The 26,601-nt window shown below is 37.0% G+C and overlaps 2 protein-coding genes across 4 annotated transcripts; one reads left to right on the plus strand and one right to left on the minus strand.

The window, feature by feature from the left end:
- Nucleotides 1–699: 699 nt before the first annotated feature.
- Prkra (protein activator of interferon induced protein kinase EIF2AK2) lies at nt 700–17,756 on the minus strand. Of its 2 annotated transcripts, XM_047546483.1 has the most exons (8): nt 17,499–17,756; nt 16,777–16,946; nt 14,815–14,896; nt 11,823–11,901; nt 10,676–10,793; nt 8,886–8,980; nt 4,570–4,744; nt 700–1,379 (listed from the first exon to the last, which is right to left on the minus strand). In XM_047546483.1, the coding sequence occupies exons 1-8, from the start codon at nt 17,561–17,563 to the stop codon at nt 1,222–1,224; spliced, it is 942 nt and encodes a 313-aa protein (XP_047402439.1). In that variant the 5' UTR covers nt 17,564–17,756; the 3' UTR covers nt 700–1,221. The 2 variants fall into 2 exon arrangements, with proteins under 2 accessions (XP_047402439.1, XP_047402440.1); XM_047546484.1 differs by lacking the exons at nt 14,815–14,896; nt 16,777–16,946; nt 17,499–17,756 and adding an exon at nt 12,994–13,556.
- Nucleotides 17,453–25,539, plus strand: Pjvk (pejvakin). Of its 2 annotated transcripts, XM_047546482.1 has the most exons (7): nt 17,456–18,596; nt 19,870–19,937; nt 20,628–20,823; nt 21,875–22,016; nt 23,325–23,442; nt 24,925–25,023; nt 25,227–25,539. In XM_047546482.1, exons 1-7 carry the CDS (start codon nt 18,535–18,537, stop codon nt 25,517–25,519), a joined length of 978 nt encoding a protein of 325 aa, XP_047402438.1. In that variant the 5' UTR covers nt 17,456–18,534; the 3' UTR covers nt 25,520–25,539. The 2 variants fall into 2 exon arrangements, with proteins under 2 accessions (XP_047402437.1, XP_047402438.1); XM_047546481.1 differs by having other exon boundaries at nt 17,453–19,937.
- Nucleotides 25,540–26,601: the final 1,062 nt, after the last annotated feature.

The raw sequence follows: 26,601 nt of genomic DNA on the forward strand, positions 1-26,601 counted from the left end.
CACCTTGTAATGTGGAACTATGTTAAGTGTTCTTTAGAATTTCAAAAAAAGTTACATGTACTGGTTTTCTTTTGTTGTGTAGTTTCATTATTCTCAAAGGTTCCAATCAGGTATGATTCTTTTCCAGAGAGAAAAACACTTGCGATAGTCAGAACTTCCTCTCATCATTCATAGCTTGCTTTCTCTACACGGCTCTCTTGAGCTGTGAACACAAGGCCAACAGACTTTCATTTCATTTACAAAGCTTGTACTAGCTGATGCTGACACATGAAAGACTTAAGGTGTCTCAGATATTACATGTCTCAGATAATACATGAAAAAATGGAGGGTAAAATCAAGATCTGTGAGACTTATTTTCTATTCTTTTAATCACTCATTGCTTTGTTTGAAACATAATAGAATGGATGAACTAGAAAGGTTCTGGGGTTCTTTGGTAATGCCACTAATGATTTTTCAAGTACTACTTCATCGAAGAATGGTTATGTCAAAGAAAAATACAATGTTGCATATGCTTACAGAAAATAAGGAAGTGATTCATCACATATATAAATTTTGCTTAGGTCGCAGGTTCTTTTACCTTTGACTTTCAGAAGTAAACTAGAGTTATGTAAATAATAGACTGTCCATATTAAAACATTACTTACAAGATTGAGCCAAAGTAAGTCAGTAGCTCTTCAATAAATGAGCAGAACCCCATTATAACAACAGCTCTTTATTACATGGTTTCAAATACACAGGATATCAATCATGTTCCCAGAAATTTAATAATCACATTCAGTAAAAGACTGCCAAAGTTGTCCCTCAACATCTAATCCTAAAGGGCTTCCTTCAAATTCCATTTACAAAGCCTTGCGCAAAAATAAAATAAAAGTTTAAGCACCAGTAAGACTGTTGCTAGCAGTAGTTTTATTTCGTTTTCTTCTTCATCATCATCATCCAACATGCAGCTTCTTCCTCCCATGTGCCTGGCCCTGTAAAATGGGTCTATGCTCTGCTTCATGGTACAAAGTTTATAAAGACAATATACCAATACAAAGTTGAAGCCATTAAAAAGAGCTTAATAATAACTACCAGGAGATAATTAATTTATTCTGGAGTGTTGATGGAATCCAAAGAGATGTGGAAACCACACACAAACATTACAGTAAAAGTTTTACTGGGGCAGGAGTGACAGGGGAACTTTGTATGTGCTACTGAAGGACTTTCTGAGTTGATCTAAGTTTATTTTCTTTCTGCTATTATCTTTAAATACTGCAAAGCATTGTGGGCGGCATCACTCTGTGCATTGCCACAAGAGATGCCCGAGCCATGACACACTGTGATAGGACTGGTTGACAGTTCGGCAAGACACTGATACTGCCCATTTGCACTCAGTTCTTCTGTAATGACACAAGCAAACACGATGATTAGTGCTAACCGTGTAAAAAGCAGATTCTTTATAAAAACAATCATTTTTTTGATATTTCTCTTTTAGCATCCATGGTACACTATTCCATTCCCACATCATTTCTCTCATGCTTGTACAAACAAAAAACAGAATGAGTCAGATACAGTGGTGCATGCCTGTAATCCCAGCAACTTGGGAGGCTGAGGCAGGAGGATCACAAGATCAAGGCCAGGCTGGGCAACTTGAGACTCTGTCTCAAAATTAAATAAAAAATAGCTGGGGATATAGCTCAGTGGGAGAGCACTTTGGTTCAACTCCCAACTTCATAACAGAAATGGTAGTTCAGCCATAGCAGTTCTCAAACATACTGCTTCAAAGCATCTGACAGAACGGCAAAGAAACACAGGTGTTTAGGATTGAACACTAGCCACTCAATCAGAATTGTGGGGTTGGGGTTGGAGGTGGCTGGCTCCTGCACTTCAAAGAAGATCTAAAGGCAACTCTAATGTGACTAGTTGAACAAGGTTTGCAAAGTGCTGGTGCTGAACTAAGCAACTTTCTTAACAGGGAAAGAACCATTTGCTAGAGGACTAGAGAGGCTATTTCCCAGTAGGATGTCATTTTCAGTAGGCATTTCAAACAAGAAACAACCTGGTTCAGGGAAAAACCTCCATTGTGCCTTCCTATTCTTAGGACTTTAAGTCTGTGCAATCTCAGTTATGGTGTTTTAAAAACACCACTTAAACCCAGGAAATGCATATTATTCTCATCAACTGATGATCACTTCTGAAAATGGTAAAATGAGGCACGGGTTCTTAAGAAGTAAAACTTAAGAATGAAGTATGACTTATTCAAAGTGGTCATGATTAAATGTTTCTATTTTAGCTAGTCAATTTAGTGAAAAATATCTAGATAAAGTGAGATTATTTAGTGAGAGACTTTTGAATTCTAGAATCTTTTTTTTTTTCAATTTAAGTTCACATAGAATCAATCATTTTAAACTGAACAATTCAGTGGCATTCAGTACACCTATAGTGATGTCCAAGTACCCCCTCTACCCAGTTTCAAAACATCTTTATTACCCCAAGAGGACATCCTATACCCATTCAGCTGTTACTTTCCATCCCCTCTTCCCCAATCCTGGCAACCAACAACCTGTGTTTAATCTCTATGGATTATCTGTTTCTGAATAGTTTATATAAATAAAATCATAATAAGTGCAGCCTTTTGTGTCTGGCTTCTTTCACTCAGCATACTGTTTTTCACTATCATCTATGCTGTAGCACATATTAGAACTTCATTCCTTTTTATGGCTGAATAATTCCATTGTATGGCTATTCCATATTTGTTCAGTCTTTCATTTGTTGGTGGACATTTGGGTCACTGCCACTTTTTGGCTCTTGCAAATAGTGCTGCTGTGCATATGTGTGTGTACTGGTTATTTGTTTGAATACCAGATTTCAATTCTTGTGGGTTATACTAGGTATGAAATTACTAGCAATTAATTTGAGGAACTAAAAAACTTTCCCACAGCAGCTAAACTATTTTACATTCCATCAATGATGTATGAAATTTTAATCTCTTCATCCTCATAGACACTTGCTAATTTTCCATTGTTTTGACTATAGCCATTCTAGTGGGTGTGAAGTGGTATCTCACTGTAGTTTTAACTTGCAGTTCCCTATTGACTAATGATGTTGAACCTCTTTTCATGTGTTTGTTGGTCATTTGTACATTTTCTTTGAAGATAGCTGCATAAAAGTTAGCCAAAAGTTAGTTCTATATTTATAAGAATGATTTAGTTCTTAAAATTGATAATAGTTTCAAAGACATTATTGATTCATAATCCAAAATATTCATCTCAAATTCCTTCTTTTCCAAGATTCCATATCTTCCATAGTTCTACTAAATTCATTTATCTTTGTATCCCAAACTCTCAACAAATTATAAACACTAATAAATATTTACTAAATGAATAAATTCTTAACAATCATCTTTCCTGACCACCTCTCTTCATTAACTCTCCAGGTTCTGCATCATTCCTGGCTTATCAAGACACTGCATGACTCATCATTGAATTCCAAAGTAGCAGATAATATCAGAAGTTCTTTCAGCCCCTAACCACTCTAATCTTCCAGTGCTAGTATCTCTGACAACTGGGTCCCCACATCTCACTGAGGCTGGTATAGGGATATCAAATTCTTTACTCTTTATGCTGATATAAGTTACCAAATGCGTGCACATGCATGCACAAACACACAGCTAGCTTTACAAACTGAATTAAAAGAAAGTCTACATTGACTTGCTTTCCCATCTGTCCATATTTGTCTATATAAAAGACTACAAATTAAAGAAAATAAATGATAGCTGGAATGGATAAAGCTACAAGTTGACTTTTCTCTTTTACTATTGAGAATTGGTACTCAATGATTAAGTGGAGAGACATGGTTTGGCCCACACAAACTTGGTATTGTGCAAAAAATGGGGAGCCTTTTCATTTGCCAAATGCCTAACAGACCTAACTAACAGCCAGTGAATCTACTGGGACTCTTCCCCTAATTTTCTTTTCTTCTTTTCTTTTTATTTTTTGGTACCAGGGACTGAACCGAGCGGCACTTAACCACTGAGCCACATCCCCAGCCCTTTTTATTTTGAGACAAGAGTCTCACTAAGTTGCTTAGTGCCTTGCTAAGTTGCTGAGGCTGGCTTTAAACTTGTGATCCTCCTGCTTCAGTCTTCTGAGCCAAAGGGATTACAGACATGCACCACCTTGTCTGATCCTCTTCCCCTAATCTTGTTCTACCACTGACTAGTTATGTGCTCTTGGGTCAGTTTCTCAACCTTTCTGTGCCTTACTTTCTTCACTCATAAATAAGAATAGAACTCACTTCACAATCAGTTTGAGGATTCACTAATTGGTACATGTAATGTCCTCAGTACAGTGCTGGCACACAGTTAAACTATGACTTTTAGCTATTGACTTTATGGTTGGAACTGTATGTTAGCTATTATTACTATCCACAAGAATCGGACATATCAACTATATATACTACTGCTCTGGCAATTATTTATAGTTAGAATCCTTGATTAATGAAATAATAAATTACAACAGAAACTTTTGTTTTCAAACACACTTTTAAAATAAATTTATCTTGGGATAAGCCAAAGGAAAAAAAACATACCTATATCCAAATACGTTATGTTAAAACCTTGTTCCTTGGCAATTTCACTAAGCAGCTGGATGTAATCTGTATTAGGAATACTAAGGAGGCTTCTTTTCAGTAGGTTGATCTTTTCACCAGGAGAATTCCTCAAGGAATGCCAAGTGCATCCTAAAGAATTTCCTACTACATTTGTCTGAAAAACAGAGATGAAGATTTATACTCTTAACTAGGACTGCCTGCTAACACCAGTATCAGTATACTTACAAGTATTAAATACATTTAATACTTCAGAAAGCACATTTAAACGGGTACCATGTGGTTATCTTTCCAATTTAAACTAAACAATGCTAACATGTACTTACATTTAAAAAATACCTTGAAATGAAAAAATTTTAAAAAAACACTAAATAAATAAAACACACACACTATGTTTAAAAATACTTTTGTTTATCAATATTAGAGTTGGAAGTTGTTGAGATCTTTAATGAATTATTTTTCTCTCTTTTGACCAAGTTGGTGCTTCCTTTTATCTAAGTGGCAACTTTGGAGACCTAGAGGGGCCCACATCATATAAGAGAAACAAAAATCACACATAAATTTTTTTTTATATGTGCTTATACATATTGCAAAGGTTTCTCTGCTGAATTTTCTGATGGTAACCTTAGGAGGTAGAAATTTGAGAGCACAATAAGCAAAATCTGCAAATAACTGAATCTGCCTAATGGAGGAATTTACAAACAAAAATATAAAACAATTTTCATAACTTCATAGTTTTTTTTATATTGAATATCAGTCATTATAACTGACAGTCATAAAGCAGAAAACAAAATAAAAACTAAAAAAGATGAAATGTGAGTTGGGTTTGAGAACAAGCTGCTCAAACAAAAGACAGGATGTCAAAAAGTTCTTATCAGACTTATTTTCCAGAACCCAAGTTAATTTTTTCCTTTTCCTTTCACCTTTTCACCTCTTTCCTTTCATCTCCCCTATGTCCTTCCCTTTTCATCTCTGTTTTTAGAAGGCCTCAAATTTCCACATTAGTTTATAGTTCCCAAGTTTCTTTCATACACTATTAATAAAAACAACTATTTTATGAAGTACGTAGAGCCACTATGTTTAGTCTCAATTATTATAACACATGGCAGGTGAAGGAATTTACAAAAGATCATAGGGACAATGACAAAATAGAATCAAGTAACTTATTAAATTTAATAAATGAAAATTTATATTACTTGTTTGAAACTTGAAAAAATACTGTTTTTTTGTCTTTTTTTTTTTTTTTTTTATGGACTGGAGATATAATTCAGTGGTGAGTGCCTGCTTATTAGCATGTGTAAGGTCCTGTGTTCAATCCCACAGCACCAAAAAAAAATTTTTTAAATCACAATTTATTACCATGTTTTCCCTGAAGCCTCTGTTCCACTCCCCAAAGGTATTCACTGTTAAACATTTCCACATTTATTCATTATCTTTCCATAAATGTTTACAGGTACATACATATGCACACACACACACATATATATGTATATATACACACACATATATATATACAATCTGTTTAAACAAAAATGAAAGCTTACTCTTTTATATCTTGCTCATTTTTCTCATATCAGCACAGTTTTCACCAATCTGAAAGGTGAAATTATCTTATCTTGCATGAATGAAGCTGACCACTTTTTCTTTTCTTCAATAATTTGCAATTCTTCTATTGAGCTGTCTTTTTTACTGGTGTGTTGGACTTTTTTGTATAGTATTGTAAATAGTCCTTATACAGTCATGAGTTGAAGATAATTTCTTCTTACTTTGTTTTCATTCTCTTGATTTTATTTACAGATTTTTGGTAGTGTAGGAAGTTTTATTTAATCAAATTTATCAGTCTTTTATTTTAAGCTTCTAGCTTTTAAGTTGTGCTTAAAAAAGCTTTCTACCTGCTAATATTTGTGAAACAGAAAGTTCCTCCATGGTTTCTAATACTTATGCAATCTTAATTCTTATGTTCAAATTTTTCATCCATCTGGAATTTAGTGTGAGGAATAAAAGAGCAAACTAAATATATGTCACAACACACACATAAATAAATAAACATGTCCCTTCCATCTCCAAACCTATTTGTTGTTTCTATATCATTACTGAATAATAGGCACTCACACTTCAGGGATTTGAAATTTCACTGTTGCCACACACCATGTTCCTATATGCATTAGCATCAACACCTAGATTCTCTATTCTATCCTCTGCCTTTTCTTGTATCAGCAACCTGTTTCCGTGACTACTGTTTTACTCTAAGTTTTCTTCTCTAATAGAATTATAGCCCACCCCCTACTTTTTTGGTTTTTGGCTATTATTCAAGGTTTATTTTTCCAGATAAACTTAGTACTGAGTCTCCCTATCAAAAATGAAGAGATTGGGCTGGGGTTGTAGTTCAGTGGTAGAGCACTTGCTTTAGCATGTGTGAGGCCCTGGGTTGAGGTACTGGGTTCGATCCCCAGTACCACATAAAAATAAATAAATAAAATAAAGGTATTGTGTACAAGTAAAAAGAATATTTTTTTAAAATGAAAAGACAGTATTACATTTAATCAATTTCTATTATATTCTTCAGTATAGTTTTAAATTCTTCCTTACATGAGTCCTTGCACATTTAAGTTTATTACATACTTTAAAAATGGGCACTTTTATATTCCAGCTCTTGCTATTTATAAAGAAAACAACTGACATTTTTCTAGTACACTTCTTTACATTTGATTTTTTTCCTATAAAATGAGTCATTTTTTAATCATAGTTCAGAGAGGACAGTGCTACAGCTATAATTTCACATTTGTAGAGAGGATGCCAGAACCTCAAGTCACCTATCACGGGCAGCCCAATCTCTTAAGCCTTACATCTGCCCAGCTGCCTATTTAGTATCTCCACTTGGGATATTCCACACATACTTCAATCTCAAAAGCCTTGTCCTGTCAAATTCTGTTTGGCACATTATTGAAGGGTGCCACCATCTACTCAGTTGTCAAGTTAAAATGCTTATTTCCCCCTTTTTTTAACTCCCCACAACCAATCAGTTATCATGGCCCTTCCCTTCTAAATAATTTTTACATCTATTTTTTTCTTTCCATTTCCTCTGCCACTACCTTAGTTTAGGTAATTGTTTCCCATCTGCTTTCTATAATAGCATTCTAACAGGTCTCTCTAATCCTAATATTCATTTACTCACCAAAAACCTGTCAAGTGATTTCCTTTCTAACATACACAGTGAACCCTGTCCATTTCAGATTAAAATCTTTAATGATTTTGTATTACCTTCAGGATTAAGTGCAATCTCCTTAGTATAGCAGTCACATTAAGATGTAATCCCTCTTTACCTTTGTGGTCTCCCTGTTTGAAACTCCCCCCTCAACATTACCCCCTGGACATACCAACTCCCTTAGGGTTTCTAGAATGCATATCATGTTTCACCCTGGGGTCTGTGCACAATTTTTGTTTTTCTTTCAGTATTTTTTTTTTAGTGGATAGACACAAACCTTTATTTTATTTATTTATTTTTGTGAGGTGCTGAGGATCGAACCCAGTGCCTCACATGTCCTAGGCAAGTGCTCTACCACTCAGCTACAACCCCAGCCCCTGTGCACAGCTTTTTCTTCTCTCTGGAATTCTTTCCCCTCATTCCCATCCTATAGGTCTCAGCTTAAGACATTACTTTCTCCTTGAAGGTTTTCTGAAACCCCAGGCTACATCAGATACGTTCTTCCATGTTCCCTGACTGCCCCCGATAAGGACCTGTCTGTAGCATTCTTCCCTTTTTTGTACACTATAAACTCCTTAGAGGCAGAGACTGTTCATTTACTGTAGCCCACTACTGGGCACAGACCTTGGCACATAGTAGGAGCACCCTAAATGATTGTTGAGTGGATAACTGAATGAACTAACAAAAACTGGAAAAGTGCTGTTGCTTTGAAGACCAAAATAACACTACTGGGCCTATCATTTTATTCTTCATCCTTTATTAATTTTTGGTATTGAGAATCAAACCCAGAGTTTCACAAATGCTATGCACACACTCTACCACAGAGGTACAACCCCAGTTGGGACTATTGCGTTTAGATTCCATCTTATTATTCTGAATTGACTGTGTCTCTCAAGTCCTCTTATCTGGTCACCCCATGTAGCTCTGGTTCACACACAGAAAGCAGCTAACATTGTAGTGTGCAAATGAAAGGTGAAAAGATTTTTTTAAAATGCAACAGTGAAGTATCTATTCAATGAGAAATCAAGGAAAGCTTCCAACAGTAAGAAAAACTTAATCAAATTAACATCATAACTGTCTGCTCAATACTCACTAGAGAAATGTGGTTCTCTGGAGAAATATTACTAAATTTGGCAAGAAATTTCTCAGCAGCATTTCTCTTGGCTTGTTTCTTTGATGCCCCCTTTCCTATATAAAGAAAAAGAAATGGTAGATTTAGAAAAGAAATCAGTGTCCACAGAGGATGATCTAATGTGTAAGGGATTATGGTTTTTATCTTCTAGGCTATTTTCTTACCTACTTAACATTTTTTTTTTTTTTTTTTTTTGGTTTTTGTTCATTATAATATATATAGTCCTCTCTCTCTCTTTTTTTTTTTTTTTCCCAGTGCTGGGGATTGTACTCAGGGCCTCATGCATGCTAGGCAAGTGCTCTAACACTAAGCTATACCCCCAACCCTCAAATGACTATTAATTCTTTATATTTTATTCCTTTTCTTTAATAGTTATACTTTCTGCTTTTTTAAATAATTATTTTCCCTATGCCTAGCTTTAATGAACAATATTTTGTTTAATTCTGACCAATTATTCAGATTTATCAAAATACAATGGAATTATAATCCCTCTCTCAATGTCCACTACCTGTTTACAATCTTTTATACTGACAACTGTAGAATTTCCTTCTTTAACATGAGTAAGAAGGGAATGAAAAATGATAGAATTGAAAGACACCTTAAATAGTTGCTTTTGTTCTTTGTTTTTTTTTGTTGTTATTTTGGTTTTTTTTATTTTTTATTTTTTGGTACTAGGGATTGAACACAGGGTACTCAACCAGTGAGCCACACCCCCAGCCCTGTTTTATATTTTATTTAGAGCCAGGGTCTCACTGAGTTGCTTAATGACTGGCTTTTTGCTAAGGCTGGCTTTGAACTAGTGATCTTACTTCCTCAGCCTCCTGAGCTGTAGATTAAAAATCTGAAGCCCAGGGAGATTCTTTATTTCACTGTTGAAATAAAGGACTGCATCAGGAACCCGAAGGAGCGACGCTGCTTCTGGCCCAGGGGGTTCTGTACTGGCCACATCACCTCTCAAGGGCAGAGAGTGCTGTTGAAACTAATATCTAGCTAAGATAAAAGTCTACTTTAAGTCACTTTGAAAATGACAAAAACATACCGGAGTAGTGAAGAGAAATTCTCACTAGTACTTATTTAAGTGGTTGCTATTCCTCATAGTTCACATCCTGTATAACTTAAAAGTTACCATAATTCCAAAAGACAATTTCTACTTTATTTTTATCTCATTGCAAGTTTTTGGCCATCTATTCTCTTACAAAACACCTCTTTTTCAAATGTTAATTTCTTCTAGTCCTATTTTCTAGAATATCTATTGAAACATTAAGAGATTTACTAGTGTTTTTCCTCCCAGATGAGTTGTTTAAATCACTAATATGAAGTGATGATTATTTAAGGAATGGAGCATATAATATGTCTTTCTAGTAACAACTTATGATTTTCAAAAACATCAAATTAAGAAATATGAGTATTTTTCTTCCTTTTTTATTGGCAGTACTGGGGATTGAACCCAGGGCTGCTTTACCCCTGAGTTACCTCTCCAGGTCTTCATAATTTTTGAAACAGGGTCTCGCTAAGTTGCTGAGGGTGGCCTTGAACTCTCATTTCTCCTTCCTCAGCCTTCAGAGCTGCTGGGATTACACAGCCAAATATTTATTCTTAAGTTCTACCTTAGAAAGTTAGAGATAGTAGTGTAAGAGTTTATCAATTTTTCTCCCCATAGAAATATTTGAAAAAATGTAACAATAGAGATTTCTATGGTCATTCATCATCTGAAAATATTGCAAATGTCTTGAATGGTAAGAAACAAGTACCAGTTTCCATAAATGACTCTAGCCTGCAAATTGTGGTATATTCTCTCTTATGAGCAGGTCCTCCTTCCTGGGAAAGAGTATATTCAGGAAGTCTCCAGCCATGATGAATAGCCAATTCCTATAAAATTAAAATGAGGCTTTAATAGTAATTTCAACTGCACAATGGCTCAATCACATAAATTATATTTCTTCTTGATTTAAATCTTATTTCTAGTCATGTTTGAAAATAAGACCCAATATTTCCCATAAACATTCACATTTTTTATATCTTTGTATTAAACACCAAAATGGAAGCAGTTTTGTTTTATGAATGGCATTGCTATTTTAAGCAATAGTGAGCTGATATGAGAGAAAGGCCACCACTGACCTCTTTGAGAACACCAGAGGAGACACCTACTGGTCTCCTTGCCCTTAGTTCCTAAAACCTCTGCACTCCTGGCTACAGGTTTCTGGACCTGCAGCTGCTAACTACTGCTGCATTTGATCAGGAGCTCATGAGGAGCAGAGACAGCAAACAGACTGGGATGAGGTTACAAGCAGAAGGTGAAAAAAACAATAGAAAAACTTACAGAGCAGAAAAGAGACCACAGGATTGGTTGGGTAATGGGGAGGAAATTAGTCCTAACAGAGCACATGAATAATCTGGAAGAAGAATATTCTGCATACAGAAATTTAAAGCTAAACGTGTGTGTGTGTGTGTGTGTGTGTGTGTGTAAATAAAATTCTGGTAGAATAAGCAAATAAATAAATTACATCTCTTTTTTTGAGATAGGTTACCCACTTTTGGCTCTTTATAAAATCTTCTCTCAACAGAAGTAGAAAGAGGTTTGTTACAAGAGTGGGAAGAAATATTCTTGAAGTATAACACACTCTACCCATGTGTAATGGGTCCTGTTAATTTCAAATAAGAATTCCACAAACCAAAGGTAGATACTGCATATGGAAGAAAATCCAAAATATAAATAAATGAAAAATAATTCCAAGTTAGCTGTGTAAAATCTAATGATCATAAGTTGGAAAACAAAATATTTCACCACCTTATCTTTAAATTATAAAATGGATTATCTTAAGCACTATAATACCACCATTTAATTTTGTATTTTATCAGTAGACAAAATGTTAAATATGGAAAAACTATATAACTTACCTGTAATGAACCAATAGGATTAAGCTGGTTCTTTGGTTGCTTGGAAGGGTCAGGCATTAAGGGGTCAGGAACTGCAAAGCTAAACATATTTTAAAATATTACTCAGTAAAATAATTTCCCTAAAGTAATAACTAAACAAGAAGCATTTTCTACTCAACTCTATGCCAAAGCTCTTGCATTATTTCTACGTGTGATGCCCTTCTTCCAATAACTTCTATGGAAATCTGAGCTGTACATCTATCTGTACGTATCAAATGTCACTTCCTCTAAGGAGGCTAGCCTTTTACTCACTCACTCCTTTGAACCATTATAACATTTGGTTTGACTTTTTATTTTTTATTTTTATTTTAGTACTGAGGATGGAACCTAGGGACATTCTATCAATGGGCTACATCCCTTTCTCTTTATTTTTTTTATTTTGAGATAGGGTCTTGCTAAGTTGTTTGGGCTGACCTTGAACTTAAGATCCTCTGCCTCAGCCTCCCAAGTCACTAGAATTACAGGTGTTATCACCATGCCATGCTTGGTTTGACTCTTTAAGGAAACTGGCCACAAATTTATACAGTCTTAGAAATACATGTAATTTGTCTGACCCTCACCTAACCTTTCCCAATTCAGACTGTAAACTCCTTGATGATAGGGTGTATTACTTATCTACATAAGTTTTGTAGTGCTTTATACATAATAGGTGCTTGATAAAAATACATTCAAAGTACACTATTATGACTACACAAAAAAACCTAAAGAGTATTAGTCAAGAAATTTATCCTAGCAATATGGATAACACAGATCATCGATGTTTTTTCATCTAAGTAACTATGGAAGAAAGATCTGTTTTTCCATCATGTACTCAGTGGTAAGATAATCCTGGAATATTTCTATATATCCTGCATAAAATAGATGGCCTACATAAATCTGGTTTCAGTATATGGAGATTATGATTTGGGAAAAAGAATAATCTTTTGAAGGCAGTTTGAAATTACTAGTTATTCAGAAGATCAATGCCTAATGCAAAATAAACTGCATTCCAAAGTTACTACTACCTAAGCAATGGAAGAATCATTTCTTCCATGACAAAGAGGCTTAACCATTGCCATTTCCTCAGATTTCTTTTCCAACTGCCAGAATTTCAAGCTTTACATAGGCTGATGAGATATGAGTATTCACTTACAATGCTGCATGCCGAAGCTACCCAAATAATTGTGATGGAGAAGTGAAAAAGTCTCTGTATTAAATCAGGTCACTTTAGGCCTGATTACAGCTTAGTAATTTCCATTTTATCTGTCAAGAAGCACAAATATATAGTAAAGTTTGTTAGCTTTTTTTTGCTGACAATGTGAAGTACCTATATGCAGAAAGGACACTCTGTACACTCATTTCTACCAATGTACTCAACATGTTGGGTTGACCTTTGGGCCACACAGAAATAGCACAGCCATCACAAGTGGGGGCAGAACTCAAAATCTGCCATGCTATTTGGCATGTCTTGAAAGCTAGCATAAATCAATTGTAAGGTATGACCCCAGTGAAGCAAGCATCATCTTGTGTGAAATACAAGGCCTGTCTGGGTTAAGTGCTTGTCTAGAGGGTTACTATGTCACTGGTTACTTCTAAACTCCCCAAAAGGTTTAGAATGACTTAGGAAAAGGGAAGTGTATTGCATGAGAACCTAAATACTTAATCCAAAAGAGTTGCTATAGATACAGAACAAAACACCTATTCCAAATTTCACAGGTCTTTGCAGTTAGCTATGAACAGATTATACCAGACTGAACTCTAAGCATCTTTTTTTTTTTTTTTTTTGGTACTGGGGATTGAATCCAGGGACAAATTGAAACTATACTTTCAGAATTCTTTAAATAATTATTGAATATTATCAACTTACCAAAAAGACATAAGAATCTATTTAGATTGTTGACATACAGAACTACCACTGGGTAGCAAATTGAGTGGACGAGGTTATTACCCAGAACTATTTATTGTAGCCAAAATCATTTTTATGTACTACATATTTGTGTATATTTTGCAATTTGGAACAATGTGTATCAAAACCAGGTGTTTGTTTCAAGCTGAGTTTTATAATTCAGAGGAAAAACCCACATAAAGAATCAGGGGCTAAAAATCAGAAAGAAATGTAAATCAATGAAAGATTACTAGTAATTATATCACCAGTGACTTCTTTATTTTTTTATATTTTGGTACCAGGGATTAAACCCAGGGGTTCTTAACCACTGAACCACCTACCAGCACTTTTAATTTTTTATTTTGAAACAGGGTCTTGCTAAGTTGCTTCAGGTCTCACTAAGTTGCTGAGGCTGGCCTTAAACTTGAAATCCTCCTGCCTCAGCCTCCTGAGTCGTTGGGATTATCCAGCTTGAACACATCCAGCCTGAACTTCAAGCATTTTTGAGTGCATGTATAAGAATTTGAAGACATACTATGTTCTATGGTGTGCCTAACAGAAACCAAAGGGTAATACTTTATGATACATGAATGCTCTAAGATTCACCTAAAATGTCAAAAAAAAAAAAAAAAATCAGTTTGGAAAAACATGGCAAGAATATCCCAGTTAACCTTCTTTTGTATTTGGTATACATTCTATAATAAAAGGAAATCTCTAACTCCTTCTTCCCAATGAGAATTCCTGAAAGAATATTTTTATTTCCATCTCACACCTTGTTTTCTTCAGTGTAAAAATTAATCAAATTCTTAATACAGAATATTAACAGTAGCCAAAGACATGGCTTCCTATTGCTGCATGCCATCTAAAACAACAAAGTAAAGGCTAATTCATGAGAGGCTGCAGTTAATAGCTAATTGCTGGGCTTAATTGGATAGAACTATCTTTGGAGGTTTTCATAAAGAAATAGAATTTCAGAGTTCAGATATTAACAACTGTTTATTCTGATGCTGTTTGGAACACATTAAGATTTTTAATCTTACCTCAGCCATCATCATTTTGAGCTGCAAAATACAAAGAAATTTAGCTCACCAAATACTTGCATTGGCTTTCAGAATGTGGATGGCCGCCTCTGCAGCTCGGTGTTTTGCCAGCTTCTTACTTGTACCTTCACCTGAATTAAAGTGTAAAAAGGAAGTCTTTATCTCCTGTGAAAATGTGTGGCTTACAGAGATGTTGTCATACTATGAAACAAAGTCATGACAGGTTTTTCATATATGCACTTGGTACTGAAAACATACACTACATGCAGTTACACACTGTAATAAAATATTCACCATGTGAAGCTGATACATGAACAAAATCACAATTTAAAAAGTTATATGTATTTAAGTCTATGCATCCCTGTATAAAAAGTCTTACTCTTTTTACATTATATGTTCATTATACAAATGGTAATGATGTCACATGTCATACCTCCTAAAGAAATGCAACTTAATACTTCACTCTTCCCTTATTCCTGGATAGGAAATTCTTCTGCAGCAACAAATCTCCTTTACAGAAGAAACTTACAGAAATTTTGGACAGTGAAACATGCACAATTTTATTCTGACAATCTGGTCCTATTCTGGATCAAACCCCTATGCTAGCCTAAGCAGTAATAGGTGACAGCTTATGCCTTAAGTCTTCCACACAATCCATAACCCTTGCCTTGTAGATAAGGGAGGCTAGGGATAAGACTGATATTTTAATTCAGTAAGCAGTTGCATCTGATAAAGAGTAAATTCAATCATTTTTTTTCCTTCTGAGTTCAAAAACTCAGGGAATAAGTTTGAATTGTGTCTTCCAATGTCAGAGGACACAAAAACCATACTCTTTTATCTATTAACATAGACGTTAGGGACATAGCACAGAATTAAGGAGATTCCCTGCCCTCAAGGACAGATGGCCTAGTGTGGGATCTTGTCTGCTAACAGGTATTTGAAAAATTGAGGGGTACAAGTTACACCAAGCCTAATGTGAGTCTTGAGGAGCACACGAAAGCAGTCGTGCCCCTGTTCTTGTCAGGGATTCAGAACAGTTTCATGAAGAGAGAACAAAATGCACAATTTAAAGATGAGGAAAGGATAGTAAAGTGGAGGGAGCTGGGAGATTTGGAAGAGCATTCTGGGTAGAGAAAAGGCACCTACAAAGGTTCAAAGGATTAGCACAGTGTTCTCAATTTCCAGGAACACAAACAAATGATACCTTCAGATTACCAGATGGTAAAACTTCAGTCTACCTACTAATTTTTTTTTTCTTGGCATCCTTCCAAATTAAATTTAGTATTCAGTATTTTTTGTTTGCAACTAAATAGGTACATGAGGAAAATAATGTCCACATTTACAAATGGGCATGAATCTGAATTCTGAAACGTCTTTGCTGTGTGACTCTGAGCATGTTATTTATAATCTCTCTAAACCTGTTTCTTCATGTATAAAAAGGGGACACTTCTTATACAAAATACTTGTACAGATTCAGGAACTAGAAGCTACTATGTAATACAGTGTATGGGTATCTTCCTAACTTCCTCATTTTTTTTTTTTTTTTTTTTTGTGGACATAATTAAGAGTGATACAATAGGCCCAAAGTTCCAAATGATTCCATAAGGACAGGAGGGAAGCTCAGAAAATTCTGGGGTCATGCCTCCCTGTGTCTGCTATAATCTGTAAAACTATGAAACTTAATAGTACCTACTGACCCAGTTATAAGGGCTCCAAGAACCCTTTTGGTTTCTTTTTAATTCTTGGTAGAATCCTAGGGTATACGAAGAGCCTTGTAGGATGCCTGGATAACTTTTATTATCTGAGCATCCTTATATCTGAGGAAGAGAGAATTAGGGAAGGAATCAGATGAAGTTGAAAGCTCTTAACAACCTAACATAAGAGGTCTCCGTTTCAAAACCTGCTCCTCATAGCTGTCACTGGCAAAAGGGGCGCTTTTCCCAATTGAAAATCAACACCAAGTCTGGACTGCCAACCAGCAGGGTCAAGGGGGTTAACTGTGCATACAGACCTGTGCAGGTTATGTCACCAACGGTTACTCTGAAGGTGAAAGTTGGCACGTGTATCTGCACATCGGATCTTTCACATTCATAAACCGGGATGTTCTTGGTCTTCATGCCATATTCGTGTAATACCTGAATTGGTGTTTTCCCTGGCTTAGCTGTTATCATCTTCCCCAAACTGCAAAAACCAGAAAAAGGTGTGCTTTGCATGTCGAAGCAGAGAGAGGCAGAAGCATACAATGGCCAGTTTTGACTGCCATCAGTGGTGACCTGGGAGTTACCGTAGCTTCCTGGCTGCCAGGATCAGAGCTGGCAAGGCCCTGGCGCACCTGTCTCCCAGCTCTGCTGCGGCAGTCACCCAGCAGGGGCTAGCCGGGTGAAGGAGGAACGTCTTTAATAGACAACTTGAACGCTGGCAAAAGGTGTTCTCAGGGGATTAAGGCTGGCACGTTCGCTGCATACTCTCAAGACCAAGCCCACCAACCGGGTCCGCGCGCTGCACTTCTAGCCACCCGGGTCCACCCCGCGCGCCGCCGCGGGCCACAAAAGGGGCGGGGCGCGGCCACAGACCCCCGCCCGGCGCCACCAAGAGGGCGGGGCAGAGCACCGCAGTGGAGGGGGGGGCTCCAGGAAGGGGCTTTACCCAGAATGCCGCCGGAGCCGGCTCCCCGCCCCCGCCTCTGCTGCCCACCACTCTCGGCCCTGCGGTCTCTACTGCCCGGGAGCTGACCTGAAGGTCCCGCTGTCCTCGCGCTCCAGTGGCGGGGCCTCCGCGCGATGTCTGCTTTGGGACATGGCGAGAAGAGACAGCTAGGCAGCGCGAGAAAGAGTGGTGCGGAACGGCGTTCTCGCTCCCCGCGTCGGCCGGTCCCCGAGAGGAGCTCTCCAGCACTACAGCCTCCTTCGACTCCCCCTCTCCTCGCTGCTTGCGTCCCTCTTGCGAAAGGGACAGGCGGGGCCGGGTGGGGGAGGGAGAGGAGGGGACAGCGCTACGGCGCCGGCCACACCCCCTCGCTGTCGGACTCCCGGCCCTGCTCCAGGCCAGGCTCCGCCCCCCTGCTCTCCAAGGCCCGCCCCTCCGCAGCTCCAACTCTTCCCAGCTCTCGCCCCCGCCCCCTTCGGCTCCCGGGACTTCATGGTGCCCGGCCCCGCCCCTCTCCAGGTCCCGCCCCCTCTGCCCTCGCAGGCTTTTCCCAGCTCCCGCCTGCCTTCCACTTAGGCTCCCGCGGCTTCCTGACTGGTCTTTTGCCTCCCGCTGTAGCTGCGCTTGGAGCCGGAGTTTTGGGGCCTTAGAGGGAGGTGGTTTCCTCCCCGGAAATAAAGCTTATTCTTGTGGGCTCAGGGTCCGTGAGGCCAGAAGTCCAATGTGTTTGAGTGGTGGGGAGAACAATCTGGGGACAGGTTCACTTTAAGAAAGATTTGAAAATGCAAAAAAAAGATTTGAAAATACAAAATTGCTAGGGAAGCTCCCAGAACCTGGCGACGAAATTTGAGACCCTTGATTTATGGACTCCTGGGAGCTGCTGTTGGCTTTCCCAGCCTTTGCGTCCTGCCTCCTAGCACACTGGGGCGTCTGGAGACCCTCCTCTCCCGCTGGGCGGGCTCCTTTGTCTTGGAGGCGTTCGTGGCAATTTGGACGGTGGACCAGTAGAGCCGGCAAAGCGCATTAGGTGTAAAGGAAGGCCTTTCTATACGCCAGGTTCCAGTGTTGTCGGTTGTAATCGCGTTGGTGGATGCACCACCTTTAATGGGGATTAGGCCGCGACATGAGTTGTGTCGTCTCTTTAAATGCTTTCCACTTGCTGAAATGGCTCCCTGTGCTTACAAGGTATTCTGAAGATGGTTTTGCACAATACTGTTTTCACAAAGCACATTCTTTAAAGTACGGTTTGGGTTGCATGTGAGCCCTGGATACTTGAATGCAAGTGAAAACAAACAAACAAACAAACAAAAAACAATCTAATCAAATTAATTCCCATTATTTGAGAATTAAATACACGACGAATATATGCGTGTATATTAACTAATACCCAACGGTATTAGTTTTAGTGAACACCTTTTAAGGACCAAAGAGATCCTGAACGTTTATATTAAAACCGATGGCACTGCAATATTTTAGTTCAGAGTTGCTTCTAAAATATATTTTTAGCTATAAAATTCCTTAAAAACAAGCCAAAACCGCTAATAGATCTCTTTACAGGTTAAATAAAGACTAAATAAAAACAGGTTAAGTAATGACTAAATAAAAACAAAGTAAGTGCGACAGGAGTCCATTTCAGGTGACATGGACTGAGTGCCTAGCTTCTTAGTAAGAAAACATTGCATAATAGTTTATAGTTTTTTAAATGTGTAACGTGGCTTTAATTTAGTATTCTGTAAAAATCTGCAGGCGATTGTTTCCCTATATTCTGTGAATTTATATTTAATATTAAGCACCTGGTTTTGTGAACTTGCAGATGTGAAAATGTTCCTGCATGAACTGTTTGGCCTGGTGAACTTGTGAAGGAATTCCCTTTGGACTAGGTCCATTCTAGATAGTATCCAGGACTAATGTTAGTGCCTAAATTGCAGCATTTCCCATGGGGCTATCTGCTTCCCTCAGAATTGGCCCATTGCTACTGGAAAATCACTATCAACCATGATTCTCATCAAGGACATCAATAGTATGTTTGAATTGGTTTTCTTTGTATGTTTTAGTGCTATAAATTGCCAGTCCAAATTAAACTTGCTTTTAGTATATCATTTTACACCGTTGATCTATTATTCATTACTTGAGCACATGAAGCGAGGCAGCATTGTGAAGTCTACACTGGTAAACTACTTGGTGAAAGCATGTTTTGTATTTTTAACGTGCGTAATTGTATTTAAGATCAAGTGAGCTAGTTTTGTGCCTGGTTTTCTTGTTTTAAAATGGATTTGTTACCTGGGGGTTGCAGTTGATGACGTTTTGATATTAATATGTTTGCTGCTGCTACCAAGAGCTTTGTCAAGCAAGTTGGAAATGGAGGGAGATTAGTTCCTGTTCCAAGCCTCAGTGAAGCTGACAAATACCAGCCTCTCAGTCTGGTGGTTAAAAAGAAGCGATGCTTTCTGTTTCCTAGATATAAATTTACCTCAACACCTTTTACACTGAAAGATATTCTACTAGGAGACAGAGAAATTTCAGCTGGTAAGTTTAAATGTTTGGGAGTGACTACTCAGGGAACTGTTATTAGTAACCTAAACAGGGGTCCTATATACTAGTTACATTAGTAATACATATTTTCAATGAAAATAGCAACCTTTATTATGAAAGTGATAACATTGAGATGAACAATGCCTAAAGTTTATATAGTACCAAATCTCTTATCAAATACTTTTAAAGTCTACCAATTATTTTTTAAGTTGTTTTAACCAAAATCAAGTTAGAAAATGACATAACATTTTTTTCATCTGTAAGTTAGCGTATTATTTGATCTTACCTCTTACAAATGAGATGAAAATAGTTTATATTTTTTTACGGTTCAGTTATTACAACTGGCAAACTGAAATGTATTTTTAAAGCTAGATTATAAAGTCAGCTGACATTTTGATAAGTTATTGCTTATATTGTTTTTATTTCAACAACCTAGTACATCTTGATGTTTAAGAAGTTCTGTTGGCGAAACAGAGAATTTGAGTTCACTTGAAATATTTTGGCTATTTGTTTTTTTTGTTGTTGTAAAATTGAATTGCTATTTTAAATTTTGACCTGAAATGTAGCCTTTCTTATTAACATTTGGGTGATTGAATCTTCAATTGTAAATTAACATGTTACTCTAGATAATCCATGTAAGCTGAATTGGAGACATTTAAAAATACTAGGTTCCTTTTCATAAAGGTATTTCATCTTATCAATTACTGAATTATGAAGATGAATCAGATGTTTCACTTTATGGAAGGCGAGGCAACCATATTGTAAATGACGTTGGGATTAATGTTACTGGATCAGATTCCATTGCAGTAAAAGCTTCATTTGGTGTAGTAACCAAACATGAAGTGGAAGTATCAACATTACTCAAGGAAATTACTACCCGGTCAGTATAATAATCCAAATACATGTCAGTGTTTTAATTATATAAACATCATGTCAAAGAATGCTTAATTCTACTAATGTAATTTATTTGTGTGATTTTTTTGAAATATAACAAGTTAGTAGTATTTTTGGAAACAGACCAGTTGAGAAGCAGCAAGCAGCACTCAGGCAGGGGAGAACTCCAAACATTATTTTACACCAGTGGGCCCAGAGGAGAGCAAACTCCAGACTCTTAGCCCGGATCCACATTATCTCACGACATTTATAGGTTATTTGGCATCATCTTACACCAATCCTATCTCTAGGACTTTTTTCCTCTTTAAAAAAAAAATCCTAATCTACAAGGCTGAAGGCCTTGTGCAAGGTCTCTAACATAAAGCATGCTTACAGAAAGAAATAAGAATAAAGGGCTCTTTTCACATGAATTCATTAAATCTCTGGCCTTGAAAATGAGGCACAGGGATGTTTACATTTCACCAGGGAGTAGTCAGACTCCTAGGGCAGTTATTTATAATCCGAAAGGTAGGGATTCATGGTTAGTTAGGCTTCCTGAAGAAAGGCTGAGGGAGAGGAGGAGAACTGACCCTTTCCCCAGGCATTGGTTTCTTATGGTAACATTTTCGTAATTTCATTTTGCAACCAGTCTGCTTTTGCTATCACAGTATACTGAACTTTGGATAAGGGTAGATATCAAAGAATCATTTGGTTTGAAGAAAATTTTCTAGTGTTCCACAGAATCAATAAGGCTGTGCACAAATTTGCTAAATTATTAAGTGGAAAAAATAAGAAAATGTCTCTAACAAATGTACAGAGACCCCTCCAACAGACTCAACAGACAAAATAAAACACTCCACATGAGCGTGTTTTAAGAAATTAGAATGAGAGGCGTGGTATTCACATATTTTTGTCTGTATTTTCTGATCTATATGAGGTCTGCCTTCACTTAGTTAAGATGCACCGTGTTTGAGTAACATATGATATAGCAAAAAATGTGCCTGATTATTTATAATTTGATGTTGAAGAATCTCATGATTGTCTCTTTTTTATTTTAGAAAAATTAACTTCGACCACAGCTTGATACGTCAGTCACGGAGCAGCAGAAAGGCTGTGCTGTGCGTGGTCATGGAAAGCATTAGAACCACGCGACAGTGCTCCCTGTCTGTGCATGCTGGCATTCGAGGGGAGGCCATGCGGGTAGGACATAAGCATTAGGCTTTTCTTATTAGGTACAGACTTGCTGTGGGAATTTTTTTTTTAAGCACTCAGTTTATAAGACTTAGGTATTTCATCAAATGTTGAGATGAAAGAGCTGCCATGGTGTAGAATTTTGCACAGTAATGACGGTGTTTAAGAATATGAAAAAAAAATCCAAGAAAACAGATTCTAAACCTGTGTAATTTGGTGCAGATAAAGCACTAATCCTTATTGAATAATCTGTATGCCAACATCTCTGGTATTGCTATTAAGTGCTATTTTAAGGAAAAAAAATTAAGTCCTGAAGTTACATTATTTTATTTTTGAGGTACTGGGATTTTGCCCAGGACCTCACACATGCTAGGCAAGAACTTTATTGCTGAGCTATACCACCAGCTCATTTTATGTTTTAATTTTGAGATGGGGTCTTGCTAAATTGCCAAAGCTGTCCCAGACTTGGGCTCCTCCTGCCTTAGCCTCCTGAGTAGCTGGGATTTATAGGTGTGTGCTGTCATGTCTGTAAATAATATAATTTGTACTTGGAATTTTTAAATGTTGAATTTATATTTTGTATTAAAATAATTTTTCTAAATTTATATTATCAATGGTATAGCATGCTTCATTCAATGTTAAATCCTTTTTAAAGATTAGAAAGTTATGTGGGTTTAAATTTGACCCTAATTATGATATTCTTTATCTTTGCCATTCAGTGACACCTAGTAATGATGTTGGGATTAAGACCAGTTGTTAGAAAGATATAGTTAAATGATAATCTTTTTCAAGTCTTTACAAATAAAGGTTCTGTTCAGTATGACATTCAGCTGTTCACCAAATTCTGATTAACATTGGATGAGTTGAGGGGCACAGACTGAAGCATTACTTGATTGTGGGTGACAACTTTCAAAAGCTGCAGAAAGCTCTGGAGGAATTGAAACAGTAGATGAGATTAGACTGAAAACACTTCTAGCACTTAAACATAGTTGTTTCCTAAGATTTAACGTTTAAAGAAAAAGACTTCTACTGCAAAGAACATTACTGTTGGGGGTGGCCCTAATCTTTTTCTTCAGTACCAAAGTAAGCAAAAAGTGGAGAAGTCTTCCCTGGTTCAGATTACCAGTCCCTGCTGGATCACTTCGATCTCTGCTTTGACAGTTTGATTCAAGCAGGGTAATTCTTTACTTGAAGAGGTTTTTGTTTGTTTTTTGTTTTAGTAATATTGTAAAAGACAATGTGCTTCTCAAAAAATCTATCCTGACATGTTAGGGTCCTTAATAATGGTTTTATTATTTATTTATTTATTTAATATAGTTTCATTTTATGGATGAACAGAACCCCAAGGGAAGGGACAAAGCTATTGTTTTTCCAGCACATACAACCATAGCTTTCAGTGTTTTTGAACTCTTCATTTACCTGGATGGTGCCTTCGGTGAGTGGAGGATCTGCTTCAAACAGTGATTTTTTTTTTTTTAAAGGAGAATTTAATAGGAAAGTCAGTCTCTCCCTCCCTCCCTCCCTCTCCCTTCCCCCCCCCCCCCCCCCCCCCCCCCCCCCCCGTCTCTGTCTGATAATCATAGAAGAATGATGCTTTCAGCACAGTCAGTCATGGGGTCATGGGGAGATAATCAGTGACCTTCTGATAGATATTTTTTGATGTGGCAAATAGGAATAATAGAAGCAAGAGGCCCGAAGTGTCAGGGCACCATAGACAACTTTTCTTACTTCAGTTTTACTTGTATTAGATACAACTCTCCCCCGTACTACCCTTAAAAACATAACTAGAAGTAAGGATACTTCCTCCGGAATAGTCCTCTTGTGTAATAGCTCAACATAGCTCACTTTAGCTTCTATGTTTCACAGGGCTTTACCTTTGGTTGACCACCAGCCAGTCCAAGTCCAGGTATAGCCCAAAGGACCAGGAAGGGAGCCCCCAATTTATAAACATTTTTAGATCTGTTTTTGTTTCTGCAATTCTGTGGGAGGAGAGAATGGGAAACCTAGAAACAAAACTATGTTCTAAGTAAATTCTATTTGGAACCCCTTAGGTGTAGGTTTTTACAGTTCTATTGATTTTTGGGAAGAGGATATACTGGTATCCATCCAATTTTAAAGTGTAAGTATGCTTTGTTCTTGCCCTTCCAGGAATTTATCCTACAGGTGTACTTACACACGTGTGAAATGGTTTGGGTACGAGGATAGTCTGTTCTTAATAACAAAAGATTGAAAACGATCTTAAGGGAGCTCATTAAATAGTACATCCATAAAAAAATAGTACATCCATAAAACAGAATACTAGGAAGCCATTAAGAATGAGATCTCTATAGACCCTGACATGGAATAATCTCTATTTTATTGTATTTTAAATTTTTTTGATACTGGACATTTAACCTAGGGGCGCTTTACCACTGAGCTATATCCCTATCCCTTTTTATATTTTATTTTGAGATGGGATCTCACTAAGTTGCTTAGGGCCTTGCTAAATTGCTGAGGATAGCCTCAAACTTGTGATCCTTCTGTCTCAGCCTCCTGAGCTTCTGAGATTACAGGTGTGTACCACTAAAGAAATGTATCTAGTATGTAACTATTTGGTCCTAAAGAATTTTATATACACTTATATTCTTTTATGCTTGTAAAATAATATGGAGTATTTCTGAAAGCATACACAGACACTTAACAGTGCCTCTGGGGTGGGAGACTAGCTGGTTACAGGTGGGCTAGAGACTTGTCACTGTATGCCCTTTTTGTACAATTTGAATTTTGTACCATATGAATGAACTTTTTCCAAAACATTCTGAAATTTAGCTTTAAAAAATGGAATGAATGGCATGGACTGGAATTCATTGCTCCTATAAAACATCCAATAACATATGAGTTGTTCAAGTTATAACACCTTCTCAAAATTGTTTTGTAGACCTTTGTGTCACTTCAGTGTCAAAAGGAGGATTTGAAAGGGAAGAAACACCAACGTTTGCACTGCTCTACAGACTGAGAAATATACTATTTGAAAGAAGTATGTCTCTTAAAGAGTATTTCAAATGAATTTTTTTCCTTCCTGGATTAATATTCAATAATGCCATGTGTTAAGGGAAAATTTCAATTTAAAAGCCAAATTGTTTCATGACTGATGGTTTAGATTCATAGATTTACAAATGCAGTTTGGCCTGTTTGTTTTCTGTTTTGATGTCTAATACATTTCTGTTTTTGTCCTTTTAGACAGAAGAGTGATGGATGCCATTTCTCGTTCACAGCTTTACTTGGATGATCTTTTTTCTGAGTACTACGACAAACCTCTCAGCATGACTGATATTTCACTCAAGGAAGGGACTCATATCCGAGTTAACTTACTTAATCACAACATTCCTAAAGGGCCTTGCATACTCTGTGGAATGGGGAACTTAAAAAGGGAGACAGTCTATGGGTGCTTTCAGTGTTCTGTAGATGGACAGAAGTATGTGAGACTTCATGCAGTCCCCTGTTTTGATATTTGGCACAAGAGAATGAAATAAAAAGAAATGTACAATATGCTTGATTGGTGTCTTAAGTGCAATCATGCCATAAGCCTTCTCTAACTTATCTAGTTTGCTTTGATGAATTAAGTTAGACTGAGAGAAGAGATGGAAAACCTGTGGGGTTGTCATTTTCCTCATGCGTAAAGTGAAGATATGACACAACTGTTTACCTCATAACTCGTCATGATTAATAACATCGCATATGTAAAAAAGCTCAAATCTAAAATTCAGAAGATATTCATTCCTTCATAATTTTGCCAGTTAATTTAGAATCATTTTTGGGATCAAGTCTATGATTACATTTTACATAAGAGATTTTTCTAATACATCAATTTTATTTTTAATCAAATTTAATTCAACATTTAAGGATGATAAGAATGCACAAGTAGCTACTTTATGGACCTTTAGTGCTCTTGGTCTGGTAAAAGGAGAAAAATGTGTTAATAATTTAATATAATCTTAAATGTTTAATTGCAGTATCAAATTAAAAACACTGAACTCAGCATGGAGTTTTGTGTACTTGGTTAACAGTGTGATAGGTTGCCATTCTGTGATGTACATATGCTAATTTTGTCTTCATAGAACTTGCTTAATATTTTTCTTGTCTTCATAAAACTCATTTTTTTTTTTTTTTTTTATCTTTTGTGGTGCTTGGGATTAAACCACTGAACTATACTTTTTTTTTTTTGAGACAGGTTCTCCCTAAATTGCCTAGGCTGGCCTTGAACTTGTGATACTCCTCCCTCAGCCTCCTAAGTAGCTGGGATTACAAGTCTGTCACACAACATCTGGCTTCTATTGCCATTTTGAAAGTTAAGGCAAACAGATGTCTGTTTCTTCTTTGAAAATGTTTAAGACATTTAGCATGTTTAGTTCTGAAAGGTCTCTATTTTTTGCTCGTTGCTCAGTCTGGCCTTGAACTCATATGGGCTCAAGATGATCCTCTTGCCTTAGCCTCCCTGAGTAGCTGGGATTATGGGCACATGACACCATGCCTGGCTTGAAAGATCTTTTCCATCTACTGTTTAAGACATCTGAATTTTTCACACACAAACAAACTAAATCATTGTTATTCACCT

The sequence above is a fragment of the Sciurus carolinensis genome, chromosome 3, assembly GCF_902686445.1.
Source record: "Sciurus carolinensis chromosome 3, mSciCar1.2, whole genome shotgun sequence".
Lineage (NCBI taxonomy): Eukaryota > Metazoa > Chordata > Mammalia > Rodentia > Sciuridae > Sciurus > Sciurus carolinensis.

Bases quoted from the DNA above. Each gene is read 5' to 3' on its own strand.
- Prkra (XM_047546483.1), bottom strand. From the start codon at position 17,563: ATGTCCCAAAGCAGACATCGCGCGGAGGCCCCGCCACTGGAGCGCGAG. The intron at 11,902-14,814 runs GTGAGCTAAATT...AAATATGTTTAG, and splicing joins AAAGCCAATGCAAGTATTTG to CTTTGCAGTTCCTGACCCCT. The intron at 8,981-10,675 runs GTACTTGTTTCT...TTCTTTATATAG, and splicing joins AGAGTCATTTATGGAAACTG to GAAAGGGGGCATCAAAGAAA.
- Pjvk (XM_047546481.1), top strand. From the start codon at position 19,727: ATGTTTGCTGCTGCTACCAAGAGCTTTGTCAAGCAAGTTGGAAATGGA. The intron at 20,824-21,874 runs GTCAGTATAATA...TTTTTATTTTAG, and splicing joins CTCAAGGAAATTACTACCCG to AAAAATTAACTTCGACCACA. The intron at 25,024-25,226 runs GTATGTCTCTTA...TTGTCCTTTTAG, and splicing joins AAATATACTATTTGAAAGAA to ACAGAAGAGTGATGGATGCC.